General features: G+C 40.6%; 1 protein-coding gene across 5 annotated transcripts in view; it reads left to right on the top strand.

Annotated features, from left to right (window-relative positions):
• Positions 1 to 17,666, top strand: part of col11a1b (collagen, type XI, alpha 1b) — a 92,485-nt gene that overhangs the window by 56,683 nt on the left and 18,136 nt on the right. For all 5 annotated transcript variants that reach the window (XM_071490676.1, XM_071490675.1, XM_071490677.1 and 2 more), the window contains 13 exons: positions 1,046 to 1,090; positions 1,397 to 1,450; positions 2,807 to 2,851; positions 3,224 to 3,277; positions 3,431 to 3,484; positions 4,194 to 4,247; positions 4,658 to 4,765; positions 5,516 to 5,605; positions 8,642 to 8,695; positions 11,342 to 11,449; positions 11,599 to 11,706; positions 13,747 to 13,800; positions 14,315 to 14,368. In XM_071490676.1, coding sequence (XP_071346777.1) covers positions 1,046 to 1,090; positions 1,397 to 1,450; positions 2,807 to 2,851; positions 3,224 to 3,277; positions 3,431 to 3,484; positions 4,194 to 4,247; positions 4,658 to 4,765; positions 5,516 to 5,605; positions 8,642 to 8,695; positions 11,342 to 11,449; positions 11,599 to 11,706; positions 13,747 to 13,800; positions 14,315 to 14,368 — 882 coding nt within the window. The remainder of the gene's footprint in view (positions 1 to 1,045; positions 1,091 to 1,396; positions 1,451 to 2,806; positions 2,852 to 3,223; positions 3,278 to 3,430; positions 3,485 to 4,193; positions 4,248 to 4,657; positions 4,766 to 5,515; positions 5,606 to 8,641; positions 8,696 to 11,341; positions 11,450 to 11,598; positions 11,707 to 13,746; positions 13,801 to 14,314; positions 14,369 to 17,666) is intronic.

The following is a 17,666-nucleotide window of genomic DNA, read 5'->3' as shown; positions in this document are numbered from 1 at the left end:
ACAGATAGCGTAGGATACTGAAACACATCATGGTTGGTGAGTCTTGGCAGTCCAAGACATTGCTGGTTCGAGTCCGAACTAGGAACCAGAAGCAAAAATTAATAGGGTTATATAGTGTTCTTTGCACTGTTTTTATAACCCAGTTGAGTATGAACTAAAAAATATGTAAATACCCGAAGTTGTGATTGTTGAATATTCCAAACCCACTGGCAACATTATGCTGCCGTAACAGTCTCCACTCTTTTGGGAAGACTGGCTGCAGGGATTTTCTTCCATTCAGCCTCCAATAGCATTAGTAAGGTCTGGTGAGCAATACGGCCTGTCGTTCCACTTCTTCCCAAAGGCATTGGATGGAGTTGAGGTCAGAGCTCTGTGCAGGCCAGTCAAGTTCTTCTATAACAAGCTGGAAGAACTGTGTATTTATTGACCTCGCTTTGCCATTTAGAGAGAGGAAAGGGCACTGTTGTCCAAAAAGCTATCATTGTATGTTGAAGCAGAAAGAAAATCCTCCAAAAATGTGAGGAAACAGGGGTGTCCACATACTTTTGGTCTTGTGGTGTAATCAGGACATAGCACTTAAGGGAGGACTGACAACTATATTGAGCTCTGTGAATGATACCGTGGACTCTGTCCAGTTGAAAAGGGTTAAAGATGAAGTGGATGAGAGGGAGGGTTGTAGAACGGTGGGAAAGGGTTATTACTGACGAGACGAGCTCTTCTCCGCTCTCAGACAGGCATTGAGAGGCAGACACCCCTGGCCCCATAGTGCTAGAACTGACAGGTAGTTCAAGCTGTCAAGTGCCTGTGGGTAACCACTTACCGCAGCAATTTGATTATTTATTTTTGTCCAAAGATGCTCAAATGGTTCTATTTCATCTCTCACTCAACCCCCTTAGCATTTTGTCTGTCTCATGTTTAAGTGTATTTGTTATTATAGAACTGCTTCAGCCCAAACTTCTTGAAAGAGGCGAAAAAGTATTCGTACTGGCTGATGGTACAAGGAATGATTTTGTCCTAAATCAAAGCTTTTGTTTTTCTTTTTCAGGGAATTGCCGGCAAACCTGGCCCTAGAGGGCAACGTGGCCCAACGGTAGGCAATTCAGCTGTCTGCCAACGCAGACTGAGCCATCCACATAAATGATTTATTGTGTTCAAATGAAAATCTCTTCCTTTGTGTAGTTGTGTATTGGCTGTATTTTCTTTTTCTTCTGAAGGAGATGCGCACTCTGTGATGAATTGTAGAGACAGGCAGAGAGTGCACTAGACACTCATTACCTGCTCTCTATGCTTTAGTTTTTAATTCTTATTGTTCAGTTATATTTTCTAATATAGAAAAACATACAGAAAATTGTATTTGTTTCCCATTACTGTATTGTTTTATATACTGTGTGTTTAGGGTCCACGTGGTGGCCGTGGTGCAAGAGGACCAACAGGAAAGCCAGGTGCAAAGGTGAGAACAATGGTCATGTACTCAATATTTAACAGTGAGGCCGGTGATAATGAATGTGTCTAAATACTTATACAGAGTTAAAGTGAACAGAACATTAACACAGGCAGTAGAAAGAGTTTAACATTTGACATAATTAATCAGTAGTTATGATTGACTTAGTTGAAGTGTTATGACTGTTATGACTTATGACTCTGATTAAAAGTGATCTTATTCATAGGAAATATTCTGCATATTTTAATGGTAGGTAGAGTAATAATGTGTGGTGTTGACCCTCAAGGAAGCAGTTCAGGACCACTTATATTTTCAGTTTTTACTAATGTGCTGTAGCTGCTTAGGTTTTATACAAATAGAGTTTTTTATTATTATTGTTATTATTATTATTATTATTATTATTATTGTTGATGTTGTTATTATTTGCCATTAATGTTGAATTAAACCAAATGATTCCACAACGCACACATGAAAAGGTCTTAAATAAAGAACTGCAGTTCACAAAAGTCTGGGTAACAGTAGACAGTGTTGTATTCAAAACATGAGTGACAAACCATGCACTCTTTACACAACTGTGGAATAGCCAGTTACTGCACAAGTGACAAAGTTATTACAGATTATTGTTTAAATCAAAATGACATTGAACAAGCAAGAAGATTAGATTTGACATAAATGTAAAGAAAAATGAAAAAAAAATGAAAGCAGACATGGAGTAAATCTAATCCTCCTAAAATGAGTGATATAGATGGAGAGAGCCAGCCATCCTGATTTATCTGTGATCAGAGGATGTGAGTTGCTTTATTGATTACCTCAGGTCTCTAAGAGGCAATGCAATTATGTAGAACTATCCAATGTACTATACAGGGTCTCTGTTGTCTTGTCTCTGCCTGTCTTTAGTTTTGTTGAGTTGTATGTTGTGTGTGTGTGTGTCTGTGTGTGTGTGTGTGTGTGGATGCCAGATGTTTGTGTGTTGTGCTTTTCTTCCCTGTTGTTGTTACAGAAGTTAATGAGAAGCTTAATAAACAAACAGAACAAATAAGCATATACCTGCCGTGTAAATAAACAGAATCAGTGGCAGTGAACAGATGAATTTTGCTTACTGGCTGAAGTAATCATCCAAAAACTGAAAATCTCAATCAGTCTGTTGGAAACAGGCAAATACATCACTGCGCATCACATAAAACATAACATATTAATTACATAAAGCATAATTGTTGAGTGCCAAATCTTGTAGAAATATAAAAGTGTAAATACACTTCCTGTATAGTCTCAGTGTCAGTGCTTTCCATAACTCATTCATACTTCATACTCTGACAGTTTTGACAAAGCTGAGAACATGTTTTTGTGCCTCCTCTTGTTCCTCAGGGCACCTCAGGCAATGATGGACCTCCCGGCCCGCCAGGAGAGAGGGTTAGTATCGGATATTCTTTGATCAGTCCCTCATGAAATGTTGAAGTTTTTTTGCACTGACTGACAGCAAAAGTACATCAGGTACATTGCACTTGAATCTTAACTGAAAGTGAATTACAGCTATTTGTCACATCAAAATCCCTGTGCTCCAGCTGCTGACTCCATTGGCTAACTAATTTCATAGCTAATTTGTTTGGCTAAAATCCTAAACATCTATAATGAAAAGGTAATGAAAGGTATTTCTCAAGTGCAATCGCAAGAAAGCTAAATTTGCCAACTAAAATCCAATTAAATTCCAATTCCAAGTTAAAGCCATGTTGTGTTTCTCATCTCTTCTCTCTGCTCACTCCATTAATTTTCTTTTCATTAAAGGGACCTTCAGGACCACAGGGACCTGTCGGTTTCCCTGGACCCAAAGGACCCAATGTAAGTAGCTGCTGTCAAACAGTCTGCGAGTTAGCACCGCCCACAACAAGTCCATGTTGACACTTTTCGCACAAGCTTTTCAAATATTAATAACACACTTACAACCTGATGTCTTGATTTTTATGAACCATCTACTTCTTTCACCCCCTCCAGGGCCCACCAGGAAAAGATGGGCTGCCTGGTCACCCTGGACAGAGGGGAGAGACGGTGAGTGGGTAGTTTCATCTGTGAATGTATTGTGTTGAGCCGTTTGACCCCGAACATCGTGCATTGGCGCCCACTCTCTCCCGACCCAGCCTTTTGCCCTCTCGGATAGGTTACACAAAAAGTAAAGCACGGATGAAGAGAACTGAAATAGCAAACAAAATGTGTTTGTAGGGTGAGAGTGAGGCACGATTAATAGAAAATGGAATATAGGCGCTGCAGCACAGCTGAGCCGATTGGGAATATTGTCACAACAGTTGATGCTCACTGATCACAGCACCACCCATCATCAGGGCCTCACCATACATAGGTTTCTGTATCGATGCTATAACAGTAGATACAGTAATGGACATGTTTTTTTATGCAACATTGTCTTTGATTGTATTTCCAAAACTTGGAACTTCTGAGAACAAATACTTTCTGCATGTACTTTGAATGTAACTGAGTTTCCCTGAGCTCAGTTAAGTAATGCACTGCATTTTTACTGTGCTTCCTGAACAAGATATTTTGACTATTATTTATCCCTACAATGAAATATTAGCCAATAGAATAGAAGATACTATACAGGTCGAATAAACTTTATACTGATAGGTAGTTCGTACTGATTTTCTGTATGGCTCAGACCCTTTACATCATTTACAGTACAAAGTAGACAGTGCATGCTCTACAACCAGCCTCTGTACTGTCAATAATATCTCTGTTTCCCCTTCAGGGCTTCCAAGGAAAGACAGGACCTCCTGGACCTGGTGGGGTGGTTGGACCTCAGGTACATGTACAGCACACTTTACTACTGTGGTTATCAGGAGCTACTTCCTTGCTTATCCTGTGTGGTTGGACAGACACTGAAATTTAAGTATGTATCTGTAACAACTGAATCTTATAAAAACAATACCCACATGCACAGATTGGAATTTGGATGCATCAGAAGCTCTAGATAGAATTTTTGGACACTGTAGGTAATGACGTCTGGGCTGAAAATAAATTATTCCACCACATTAAGACTTTTCTTTTTACTGTGGAAAAAATAAATAAAAGTAAGTAAAGTAAGTAAATAAAACAGTATGACTTGTTTCTTAGACTCTACTATTGTATCAGTATCATATCTTCTTTAGTACACAGGGGAAGACAAATATTTATAGTACACTGACCTTAATACTTCTCTGTTGTCCTTGTCAGGGACCAACTGGAGAGACGGGACCCAGCGGAGAGCGAGGACACCCAGGCTCTCCTGGTCCACCCGGTGAGCAAGGTCTACCTGGAGCTGCTGGAAAAGAGGGTGGAAAGGTAAAAGACCATTTATTTTGTATGTTAAAAAAGCAATGAATGAATATTTACATGTGTTATGTTTTTCTTTATCATGGTTTTTCCTGCCTCGTATGTTCAAGGACCACAGTGGAAATGAGTGTAAAGCTTCTTTGCTTTTGTCCTTGGAAGTTGTTGTAATTGTTCTGGCACTTGAACTACCCATGGCACCTTAATGTATGACTTGTATGACAAGTATAATAAATAGAAGCTACTTTAAGCTGTGGCCAAAGCTGCAATATATAGATATGCTATATTTTATAGGAAAATCAAGCAGCATGGTAACAACTGTCATGTAGGGCTCTTGAGCATAGAACAATTTATTTGTGTTCATTTAAATGTAATGTTTGTCATTGTTATTTTAACAACTCACATCAGAATTAAAAGTGTTTTTAAAAAGACCTGAACAGGAGGTCTTAGTTTACCAGAATCTGGAATAATAATAATTGTGTTTTGGGAAATTGAAGTTCAGTGGTACAAGCATTAAAAAGTAGACTTGGTGTCTTTGTTTAATATCCAGTGTATTCTAATCTATATTGTTCCTTTAGTGGTTGTCTACTATTTTGCCATTACTTCTCATTCACTTGCTGAAATTATACCACATATAATAAGGTATAATCTCAGCTTTTATCAAGATTCAGCTCTTTCACCTAAAGTGTTTCTGTGTTTAATGATGACCTGACAGTATATCACATGTCAGCTAAGTGGGTGTTTTGTCATCTCCTGCTATAGGGTGATCCAGGTCCCCAGGGTCCTGGTGGCAAGGCAGGACCTTCCGGCCTGAGGGGCTTCCAGGGTGCAAGAGGTCTTCCAGGGGCCATGGTAACACAACAGACCACCCACACATTAACACACATAAGCAACCACACTCACATGTGCACATACAAGTGTTTCATCCCCCATCCTGAGCACACACCCTGTTGAATTTAGCTCCAAACTCCAATTACCAGGCTAACAACCTGCTGTTAAATCAAATGTCAGGCTTGGCAGTGGACCTGACTAGAAGGTACAGAACTGGCTGACACAGAAGTAATAGAGAGGAATACTCAGACACAATATTAACACACTTCATCATCATTTATCTCAGCAAGGTTGAAGTAGGTTATAGTGTGTTTTAAATGGGGCTTTGGCAGAGCGCTTCAGCTGGTAAATGTCTCTGCAGTCAGCTGTAATCTGTGCATTTTAGAGGCATTTCACTCAGCATTTAAAGCTGCACTAGTTTCAGATCCTTTCCTAGCAGGATTTCTTGTTTTGTTTCCGATCGAAGAATGAATCAAACCCCTCTGACTCTGATCCAAACCCACAAAATTTGTGAGCAAGCAACACGGCCTGCTGAGTAACCCAAATAAATCCTCAGAAGGAGTGGGTGTGGGTGAGAAGAAGTTCAAGGTGAGAGGGGATGGCTTTTAGAGGCTCACTCAGGATCATCTTAAGGGACTGTAGAGGCTGAAACTCATTTCAAGGCTGACCATTAAGAGAGCGCACGACAGCACTGCTCAGACTTATTACCACCGTTATGTTTGTCCCGTGTGTGCAAAGTGATGGCGTTTTCTTCATAACGGCAGCACACACACACATGCATATGCACACACTGCATGAGCAAACACTCTCCCTTAAAGTGATCCCATCCAGTGACACACACACAAACATACATGAACATGTGCACCTGTTGTATGAGCAAGAGCATAAAAGATAATCTCATTCTGTTTGTTGACAGAGTGCAGTGCAGGTACAAAGAGTTAGTTTTTCTTTTTTGGATTGGCCTAGAGCAGTATGCACACACACACACACACACACACACACACGAACACACACACACACACACACACACACACACACACACACTCTTTATCCCATCTCTCAGTCTTGAGGAAAAGCACAGTAGTGATATACAAGCCAATAAATAACTTTTTGTGTGTCCAGCAAAGAAAGATCCTTGCAGCCCTCTAATGCACCGTGGTAAAATGTGGAAGCCGGGGAGGTGGAGAGTCTGCTTGGCAGCTTCCGCACCCCCTGGCTCTGTTGGAGCCTGTAAATTAGTTATTATAATGAAAGTCTTTACTGCCTCTGGTGAACTGTGTTTTCCATATGCGGCCTCAGCCTCCTGGTGCCGTGATTCAGCAGCACAGGCATTGCCATTCAAAAGGGCGGGGACCTGGAGGAGGTGACAGGGGTCCAGAGAAAGATGGACGATACCCGAACTTGTGGCCCACTGCGGGCTCCGTCCTTTCTCTTTTTCATTTCCATTTAAGCTCATGTAAAGGCACCTTTTGTATTAATAATATAAATACAGCCTACAGATAAGGCTATATCATAACTTATTAAGAAATAGCCATTTTTTTTATCAATGGAGTTGAGCTGCAGCCTGAGGAAATGTTTTTGAAGCTTGCTATTTAATTGATTATTATTTCTGTGCAGTGGCACCAAATCATGATAATTGTTATTTTAGTATTTTATGATTTTAGACAAATACAATAGTTGAATTTCCACCCACTCGTTAACAGAATGCAACCAGGATTGCTTGACTGCTCTAAAGGTCTGGTTCACCCAGTTTTCTCCCAGTGATGATTTCCTCACTCTAGACCTGAACTGATTAGTGAAGTCATCAAGTAGTCAATTGCCAGAAAATTAATCTGTTAAGCTATTTTGATAATTAATTATTTCAGCCTTTTTTCAAGCTAAAATGTCCAAAAAGTCAAACTTTTGCCGGTTCCAACTTCACAAATTTCAATAAATTAAAAAATAGCTTTTCTTTGTTGTACATTAAACTAAACAGAATATCTTTAGGTTCTTGACTGTTCTTCGGACAAAGCAAGATTTTAAGATGTCACCTTAGGTTCTGGGAAACCGTGAAGGGCATTTTTCATTGTTTTTGGACATTTAATAGACAAAACAACTAATTGATTAATTAAAAAAATAATCAGCAGCTTAATTGATAATGAAAATTATCGTTAAGTTGCAGTCCACCTCACCCAGCTCGTGGTGTGTAACTGTGAAGATAGGTTTGGATTTATGTGCTCGGGTTTCAAGATGTCTGTCTCTTCTGGTGAATGGGATTTCATTTGTGGGGTTCACAGCGTTGAAATATTACATTTAAAGAATTCAGCAGCAGCATCTCTTTCCAGAAACAGCGTCTGCTTTTCTCTGGATAATCCATAGACCTCACTGAGAACAATTTCTCTGGTAGAAAGTAGTTCCAATGAAATCTTTGCTGCTGGATATTTTAAATGTAATTTCCCTTCGCCATGAGCTCCACAACCAAAAATCCTCTCAGCTCTATGTGATTTGGGTGATAGAAGAAATCTCCCAGATTGATATCTCAAAACCTGGACACATAAAGCCAAAGAGAAAATATGTTTTTTGTATTTTGGGTGAACTGACCTTCTATTGACCTGCTGCCTCGTTACATCCGGAGCTAATAATGTGTCGATTGTGAAAGCACATCATCATCAGAGGTACATCTTTTATGTCTAGAAGTGTATAGATTTACCTTGTAAGTAGAGTTTAGAAAACTTTACTTGAGAGTCAAAATGAGAACTGACAGATGTTTGATCAACTGTATGTTTTTATAACTAATACATAAATATAAAATTATTTCCTCCATTTTTTTAATAGTGTATAGATCACAATTTGCTCTTTACTTCCTTTATGGATCCTAGCTTTCCATATACAGTACACATGCTGATACACAGGTATACTCAGATCTACACATGCACACACACACACACATACACACACAGGCTCACACGTAGAGACATTTAAGGCCCATTTGACAGCTGTGATTACTGCTTTTTGAATGGCATTGAGCGGCGGCCTGCAGCGAGTGAGATCTAACCCTCTCCTGTCCTCTGCTTTCAGGGTCCAGCTGGCTTAAAGGGAGGAGAAGGGCCTCAGGGTCCCCCTGGCCCCATCGTAAGTAGCCCGTTGCCATGGTTACCTCATCTCTCCTGCCACAGAGATTGCAGTGAAAAGTGACTTGTGCTTTTGGAGAACAGAGTTGCACATGCTGCGCGCAGCTCCATTCTCCGGTGATTCAGCTGCACATAAACTGCAGTTTAGAGGTGGTACAGTAGAGCAGGGCGGTTAGTTACTTAGTTATTTTGGGGGGGGGAAAGCCATATAACGCCTTTATTCATATTTCTTTTCTCATAAAAGGGATAGTTCTCAGTTTGGATCTTATATCTTATGGATATTATAATGTGTGAAGCCTTGTAAGATGCACATCTGGGATCAATACAATTACACATATTTTTCGAACTGAAGATCACCTGTCAATCCAATGTTTATTGTGTTTTTGCTTCATATTGCTCTGCAGAGGACAAACACTAGTTTTAGCAGCTCAGAGGCTTATAAAACCGTGTACCACAGTTTGGTAAAAGCAATATGCTGCCTGAGTTGTGTTTTTACAGCTGCGAAGAGATATTCTTTGGAATGAAATTAAAGAGAGTGCCCAACAACATCACTTTGAAGCATGGCCTAATCACTGCTTAATTGCCTAATTGAACAACAACTAGTTTCATCCCAGTAACTTGATTGGTCTGTGATGTTTTTCCACTCACACTTAGTTGTTACTATGGCAACAGGGACAGATGGCGGAAGGTTGTGTCTTATTGTCAGGCTTTATCATTTCTGTGTGAGCACTACTTTTAAAGAAACTTTACACTCAGTTGATAATATACTTGGGATTTTTCTCTGTGGTTATAGGTACTTATGATGCATCTTCTGCATCACTGATTAACCTCAGTCACAGTAATTGCAGTCCTTTTAGATGCTATAGCTGCATTCATACATTGTACTGTGTCAAATCATCTGACTTGCTTTTAAATAGTTTAGGACCCTGAAAAGGAGCAGGAGTGGCAGGGTAATCCATAAATAAGTGGGGCACTTTTTTCCTGCCTTTGTCTCTGAACCCAGCCTCGGGAGCTCTGGCGGTGAATCTGTACAGAAGGCTGACTGACAGGCAGCTTTGAACTGTCTGACATTTTGTTCAAGCGTTAAACGCAGGCTCCCGATAATTGCCCCTGCTCACCAGCGACAGAGCAACACCAGATTAGATGACAGCGGATATGCAGAGCACGGATGAAAAGATGATGAAAGTGAAAAGAGGGGCTTTCTCTGAAAGAGTGAAACCATTTCCTCTGCGAAATGAGATAGTTTTCTTAAATTGGCTTGAAAGTGAGCCATTGGCTGAAAACATGTGATAGACTGTTTTGGTGGTGTTTGAAAAAAACTCCTTAAAAAAAAAAAAAAAAAAAAAAGGCCAGTGTGCAGTGCCCACGCACACAAGAGATCTGATATTTTCCTCCATCGATTTCCTGCCAGAGATTGAGCTGCTGTTGTGCTGTGGGAAAGTCTGTGAGCACTGGGTGTGTGCTGCAGTTTCATAGTCTTTTCAGGGGGTTGTGTGTATGTGTTCGAAAGAGACAGACCAACAAAGAAACAGAACGGAGAGGATGAATGCGACAAGTTGAGTGACAAAGTTTGGTTGTGTGTCTGCATGTTTTCGTGTTGCAGTTTTGATTTCTAGCCACAGAATCACATGTGTGGGAGGAAAAATGTGGGTAAAATGAGAGGGAGGGAAACAGAAAGAAAAAGTTGTGTGTGTGTGTGTGTGTGTGTGTGTGTGTGTGTGTGTGTGTGTGTGTGTGTGTGTGTGTCCTGGCGAGCAGGTTGGCCGGGGTTGACAGTTTGGAGCTGTGTAAGTGTGTGTGTGTGTGTGTCACCAGTAATGTCTGTCATGAAATGGGCCAGGCGTATGAGTGCCAGGTGGCAGCTCACATCAGCAGCTGAATCAGTGTGTGTGTGTGTGTGTTTGTGTGTGTTTGTGTGTGTGTTGTGTGAATTGGGGTGAATCTTTGGCCTGGTAGGAGGATGCCATAATGACGTGCTGATCAAAAATGTAGTCACAGTTTATGTGATCGGAGCCACTGAGACGGGGATGAGCTCCCACCTGGGCAGAGTGAAGAGCAGGGTAATAAGACACATTAATGTGGGGAAAAATGGCGAGACCTTCCATGAGGCCTTGGCAGAGGAAAGCAGCTGAATCCTATTAGTTAGATAAGAGTTTACTCATCAGCAGTTCCCATCTGAGTGAAGCTTTGAGGCTGTTGTTGTAACAGCTGTTGTTACCAGTTTATTTTATTTCAATTAAATCATAGTTAATATTATTGTTGTTGCAGCTCCTTGCAAATAATGAAATAAAAACACACATATTCTAGTCTACATACTCTAATATGTGATTGTTGCATTTAATCTATACTTGATAAACTGGATATTTTTCTGTGAAAATTGAAAAAAAAACAAACAAAAAAAAACAGTCAGGCTCATTCGTCCAGGTGTATTTAAGGCTGTAGTCTGTGGAAAAGGTATTTCTTTAAAATATCTTAATTAAGGCAGCCTTGCTAATGAATTCAGACTTTTCATGGTTGAGCTTAGACTAAGCACATTTCCTGTGGCTTTCATCTGCTCCACACTGTTCCCTCTGCAGGAAATTGACTTTTCTAGTTAGCTGCCGCATAATGCAGCAGTGAGTGATGGGCCTTTGTTGTTTGGTGACAGGGTTCTCCTGGCGAGAGAGGTGCTGCTGGCCCTGGAGGTCCCATTGGTCTGACAGGACGCAACGGCCCTCAAGGACCACCGGGCCCAGCCGGAGAAAAGGGAGCTCCTGTGAGTTTTTTTTTTTTTTTTTTGTCTAACTCTGAGTCAGTCAAGCGTCAACTCTTTAACTCTGCATGCACTGTGAAGTTTAGAAAGGTGACATTTGAGTGCTAGTAATGTGACACTGCCTTATGATTGTTCTCAATTTGATGTTTTAGGGGGAGAAAGGTCCCATGGGCCCTGCTGGCCGTGATGGAATTCAAGGTCCTGTTGGTCTTCCTGGTCCAGCTGGTCCTCAGGGTCCCCCTGGAGAGGATGGTGACAAGGTGGAACAAAGTTGTATTAATTAGAATACTAGGAATCCTCCATTTAAATGTCCACCTCAGACAATTATATTGGTAATGATTGATATTTTTCAAAACAAAAGCAGATACTAAGGTTGATTAAGGTTAAGAAACAGATGGACATTCCACTTCAACATCTGTAACAGTCAGCTCCTGAGATCAGAACATTGTAGATCAACTGCAAAGTTTTCTGTTAAACAAAAAAAAAACAATCTTGATAACATCAAAGGAGACACGACCTGTCTACAGCTGGCAGTGTCTGATCAGAGCTGTAAGGGTGTCGTATGCATTTCTCTTCATATCTTCTTACTTTGTTTCTTTGGGTTTTTTTATACTTCTGTCTATCATTATAACAACATATGACACAACATAGCTATTTCAGATAGGCTTGTCTTTATATACAGTTCATATATATTTCTGAAAATGCAGCATTTAACACATATACCATACATGAACAAAGCTTGCCATTACAGAAAATATCATCACTTATACAACAGATTGTTGATAAACTTACAGGGGTAAGAAAAAGTATGTGAACCCTTCAGACTGACCTGTTTCTCTGCGTTAATTGATCATGAAATGTGATCTGATCTTCATCTAAGTCACAAGTCCAGACAAACACAATGTGCTTCAGCTAAAGTCACATGGACAATTATAATCTTTTGTGTCTTTACTGAACAAAGCCGTTAAACTTTCCCAGTGCTGGTACAGAAACTAAGTGAACCCCTCGGATTTAATAACTGGCCGAACCAACTTTGGCACCAATATCTTCAAACAAGCCTTTTCAGTAGTTGTGAATCAGACCTGCACAAAGTTCAGGAAGAATTCTTACTTATCGCACTGCCTCAGCTCAGACATTCCACAGCGTCTCTGCTGGGTTGAGGTCTGGTCTGGCATCACCCAGCTTCCATGGAGCCTCAGCAGGTGGACAGCCACCCTGACATCATCTTCACAAACACATATGGATTTTCCCAGTAGCGTTGTCAAGAAAGAGTACGTCATGGTGCTCTTGGGCAAACTTAAGTTTTTAAATTTTATTTTGTAGCGCAGCAGCTTCCTCCATCATGTCCTGCTTTGAAATGCATGCAAACATGCATCATTATTTACGTATATGTTCATAAATGCAGATGCTAACCAGCTCCAATGACTCATTTAAGCCTTTAGTTGTTACTGTGGGCTTCTTTTTTACTTAACCGATCATTCTGCATTGTGCCTTTGGAGTCATCTTAGCTGGACGCCCACTTCTAGAGAAAGGAGACAGAACTAAATCATCTCTATTTATAGACGGCTTGTCTGACTGTGAACGGCTGAATGTCTAAACTCTTTGAGATGACTCTGTAACCCTTTCAGCTTCATGAGTCGTGGTTCACAGCAGCAGATGTTTCTTATGAATGGCAAACTCAAAATGTGTGTTTATCAGTCGGAGTTGCTCCACTTCACACTTCAAAGAGCTTTAGTTGATGTCACAAGCCGAGGGCTCACATACATTTTTCAACTTAAACTGTGAATGTGATGTTTTCAATATGGACGAGAACAATACAATAATTTGTGTTAGTAGTTTGATCAGACCATATATTTGGACAAATTCATACATAAATGCAGGTACAGTGATTCCAAGGGGTCCACTCACTCTTTCTTGTGCCTGTATACAGATAAACAAATACATGTAATCAGAGCCTCAGGCTAGAAAATCCCACATCCACTGCTGATACACTGAACCACAAATCTGCATCTTTGCATTTGTAACCATCACACCTCTCCGATCCCAGTCACATCTTCCAGCACACCATTTCGTCAATCACAGTGCCAATGAGGTTAGAGAGGAAGCCAATCAATTAATTGCAAACACTTGCCCAGGGTCTTTGTGGGCCAATCAAATTAGAATCTCTTGAGAAATATTTACTGCCCAGTCATGGTAAAGGTGACACTTTAAGATATTGGACTTTGACTAAACATGGGAGCCAAGAGCCTTTTAAGATGGAGAGCGGAGATGTGAGCTCTGTTGTTTGTATTGCACCACAGGGAGAAGTTGGAGGACCTGGACAGAAGGGAAGCAAAGGAGACAAGGGTGAACTTGTGAGTCTTGGTTGTCTCTCTTTATTACTTTTTACAAAACTTTTTTGATACAAGGCACCGAGGCGTGAATGATAATCCACGCTAACTGAGTCAAGAACACTAATCTTAGGTGCTGAATTCTCAAGTGAACTGAATAAATTAAAGAAACATAGGTTACTTGGCAATGACTCATCTTAGGTTACCTTGCCCTAAACCGTCTGCAGCATATAAAATATTAACTGAAGTGCTGTTATGTTTTCTTAAATGGTTGCGTAGTTTTTAATGAAATTACCAATGTGCTCTGTACTGATCTTAAATATCTGTACTTTTAACTGACTTCGGTTTTAGTTACAAATTCATTCAATATTAAAATATATTTTCTGTCCTAGAGAAATGGTATTCCCCTGAGGTAGACAGTCTGTGTGAGGATCAACAGCTTTAGTGTGCACATTTTTTCAATAACTTCCAGCATAAATGAAAAAAGCAGCTCTGTCTTGTCTCAGACTGCATATCTCATTGTTCATTGTGTTTTTAGGGTCCACCAGGTCCCAGTGGTCTTCAGGGTGTGGTGGGAGCTCCTGGCCCAGCTGTGAGTATCGCCTCCTCCGGCCATCCGATGTCAACTTCTCCCTCATGAAATATTATCATGCTCTTTTATTAAAGGATGCCTTATTCAGGAATAAAACATGAAATGAAAAGAGAGCCACTACTTGGTAACCCGTGCACACCAATATCCTCTCCAAATGTCAAAGTCAAGCCATTTTCTATCCTTTATTTGGCAGATACTGATTTTTTTTTTTTTTATCTTTTGTTTCCAACATTTCAGATGCCTTAAAAATGTAATTGCCATCAACCCCTGTGGGTTCTGAGTTCATAACAATGAAAGTTTGAAATATTTACTCAGATTCAAGGCCTCATGAAGACAGATGAGGTGATGATTCCATACAGGAAATGGACCAAAAGCCTTTGGGCAGAGATTTTTAACTAGTTGCCTCCAGACCTGCAGTGCTGTAACAAAACGACAGAATCATGTCTATTTCTGTCAGACTACCCCCTGTTATCAAGAAGTTTCCAACTATGTTCTGTTAAGAGCAATGTGTAGTGTCTGCAGGTTTTTATTCTTGCTGATGGTCTGACAATCAGCTAAATGAGCTGTTAGAGAGTTTAGATAGATTGGAAAACTGCACACTTACTGCTCTTAATGGTGCACAGTTGGAGACCCCTGTTACATTAAGGTGGCCTGATTTTAAAAAACAATGTTTTATCCCTCAGATGGTCAGGCATTTAGCGCTGTTCCAGCCAGGTCAGAGATACATTATGCAAGCAGTATTGCTTTTTTATTGTTGCCTCTGCAGTCCAGAATCCTTTGGCTGCGAGCCCTCTTCATTTAAAATCCCCTTCCTTTTATCATAGGAGTGTTACACAAATTTCATCTTAATCACAACTTTTACTTACTAGTATGAGTAAGTTAACGTATTAAAATGAGGGTAGCCTATTCATTACTTTGCAATTACAAATATAGATTTTGTGTTGCCTTGTGATTCTTCCATAGGATTATACTTGTGACCTTCCATTTACAAAACAGTCTCACAAGCCACAATGGTACCACAACTTGCCAATCATTTCCAAGTATTACCTCATATGGTGCCAGACCTAGCTGAAAATACTGCCTTGTATGGCGCAAAACATCCTCTACTCATCCATCTCATTAACACCACGGGATAAGTCCTGCCTCTACAATAGCTGATGGCCTCGGGGCAACTAGCAGCTCATTGCTGTAAATTATCAGGCCTTAACAACCATCCTAGCAAAAATTCAGCATCTGCAGGGCTCTGTGGGGGCTGGAATAGACCTGGTGAGACGGATTGCCGTGAGCAGGTAGCGCACCCAAGCTGAATAGCAAATTATTTAACAGTTGTTTGTCCTGGTGAGTCAGTCTGCTCATGTGTATTCATATCTTCATAACGGAGTCCTGACTCGTGCTGTGTAGTTTCAACATCAGCTGCCCTCGTTTTTATCACTGCATGTCATGATGTTGTTATCGCGTTTGACGATATCTACCTCACCCCTCAGTCCAGGAGAAATGTGGGTGTTTGTAGGGAAAAGGAATGATCCAATTTCCTTTTCAGCAAAGGCTTAACAAGGTTTACAACAGCTCCAGTGGTTTTGTCTTGACGATGCAACTAAGGTGAAGAGTTTGGAGTCAAGGCGTCATCAGAATGTGGTAAACATCCTGATGAAGGTTTTTATTTAGCAGCATCTAATAAAAAAAGACATAGATGTTGTACAAGAATAATTTATGAAATGTCGCTTGGCTGGAGGCAAAAACATTTTTATGATTTAAAAGCTTGTGTGTAACGAAACATGAGGCAAACAAAAATCCTAAAATAACCACTTAGATTTGTTTCAGTGACAATGGAAAGAGATATAGATGTGTGCTTCAAGTGACTCATAAATTACACCTGCCTGAGCACGTGTATGATGCCTCCAGGCCTGAGCATCTCTCATACCCACAGGTGTCATACAAGTGGCTGTGCTGAATCATACCTCATCCAATTAAATCAGCTACTGTACACTTCAGATTTCAGAAAACAAGAAGCCAGTTTTTCAGAATATAAACTTGTTTTATGACTTACAATACATGCACAACTTCACGCATTGTCAGATTAATGCAGAGCAGAAGTCATTAATTCTGAGGTGAATGATGGACAGTAACAGACAGACCTGCTCCACTGGATCACGGATCATTTTGAAAAAATACTCTGGAATTATTTAGCAAAAAGAAAACAAGTTTAACTTGGTTTAGATTTTCAATTGTAATGATGATTATAATGTACCATCCAATCTATTTTTTTAAACACATTCCCACTCATTATCTCGGGGGCTCCGCTTCTCATGATCACATAAATACTTGACATTCTCCATAATTGGACCATTTCACTAATCATGCACAAGCAAACCAAGCTTGATGTTTTGATGATAATGACAGTTCTAGGCTGTCCTCCATGTTGTTTTGGAGATCTCTTTCCAATTCCATCAAGGATGGAAACAGTCTGCCAGGCGCAGGTTGTGCACGGGGCCAGACACATTTCTGATTCCACTCTCCCTGAGGAACTGTTGGGGTAGTCAGATTTGTGGCTTTTTTTTTTTGTTTGTGTAAAGTCTCTCTAAAGTTTAATCCACTCTGTTTCTGACTCTTTAGTTCAAAGGCGTACTCATGCTACCTGTAATCACCTAACATTTCCCTCTTAACTGTTCTGCATTCAGTACCAGCACCTGAGGCTGCCTACATGTCCCAGGGCTCAGCATTTGCTCCTCAAGCTCTTTCAACTGCTGACATGCGTTTGAACTGAAAACTCCCAGTTTGTCAGCACTCCACTCGTTCCCTGTAGTCTCCCCTTTCTATCCTCGGAAGCCCTGTGCACCTCTGACTTCACAGATGAAGTCAGCATCTTTCACATGCACTGTTTTCCATAACCCTGTGGCTGTACTGTACTTCATCCTGGTTTCCCTGATGAGAAGCTTTGGTAGGATGGCTGCTGTTTCCCCAGGTAGCCCAGCAACACAGCGCACCTGTGGCTCGGACAGTTGCCTCATCCTTGTCCTTTTAAATTTCTTCCATGCATTCTGCACTCAAAATATTTACAGGTTGAATCTAAACCTCTAAATGATTTTGCATTAGCTCTGAGATATAAACTATTGACCTGTGCAGAGTTCATGGTGAGAAAAGCACCAGCCGCCTCCTGACACTGAGCAGTAATGTGTGGGTGTAGAAGCTTGATGGATGGATGATATACAATGACCTTCAGAAAAGGCACTAAGGTAACTGTCCATCCACAACCTGTGCTTGAATGTGGGCATCGACCAACACTCTTGGATATGCTCCA

Source organism: Trachinotus anak, unplaced genomic scaffold (assembly GCF_046630095.1).
Source record: "Trachinotus anak isolate AG129_WGS33_773 ecotype Australia unplaced genomic scaffold, CSIRO_AGI_Tana_v1 ptg000012l, whole genome shotgun sequence".
Classification (NCBI taxonomy): Eukaryota; Metazoa; Chordata; class Actinopteri; order Carangiformes; family Carangidae; genus Trachinotus; species Trachinotus anak.
This window is presented reverse-complemented; position numbering and strand designations above follow the sequence as displayed.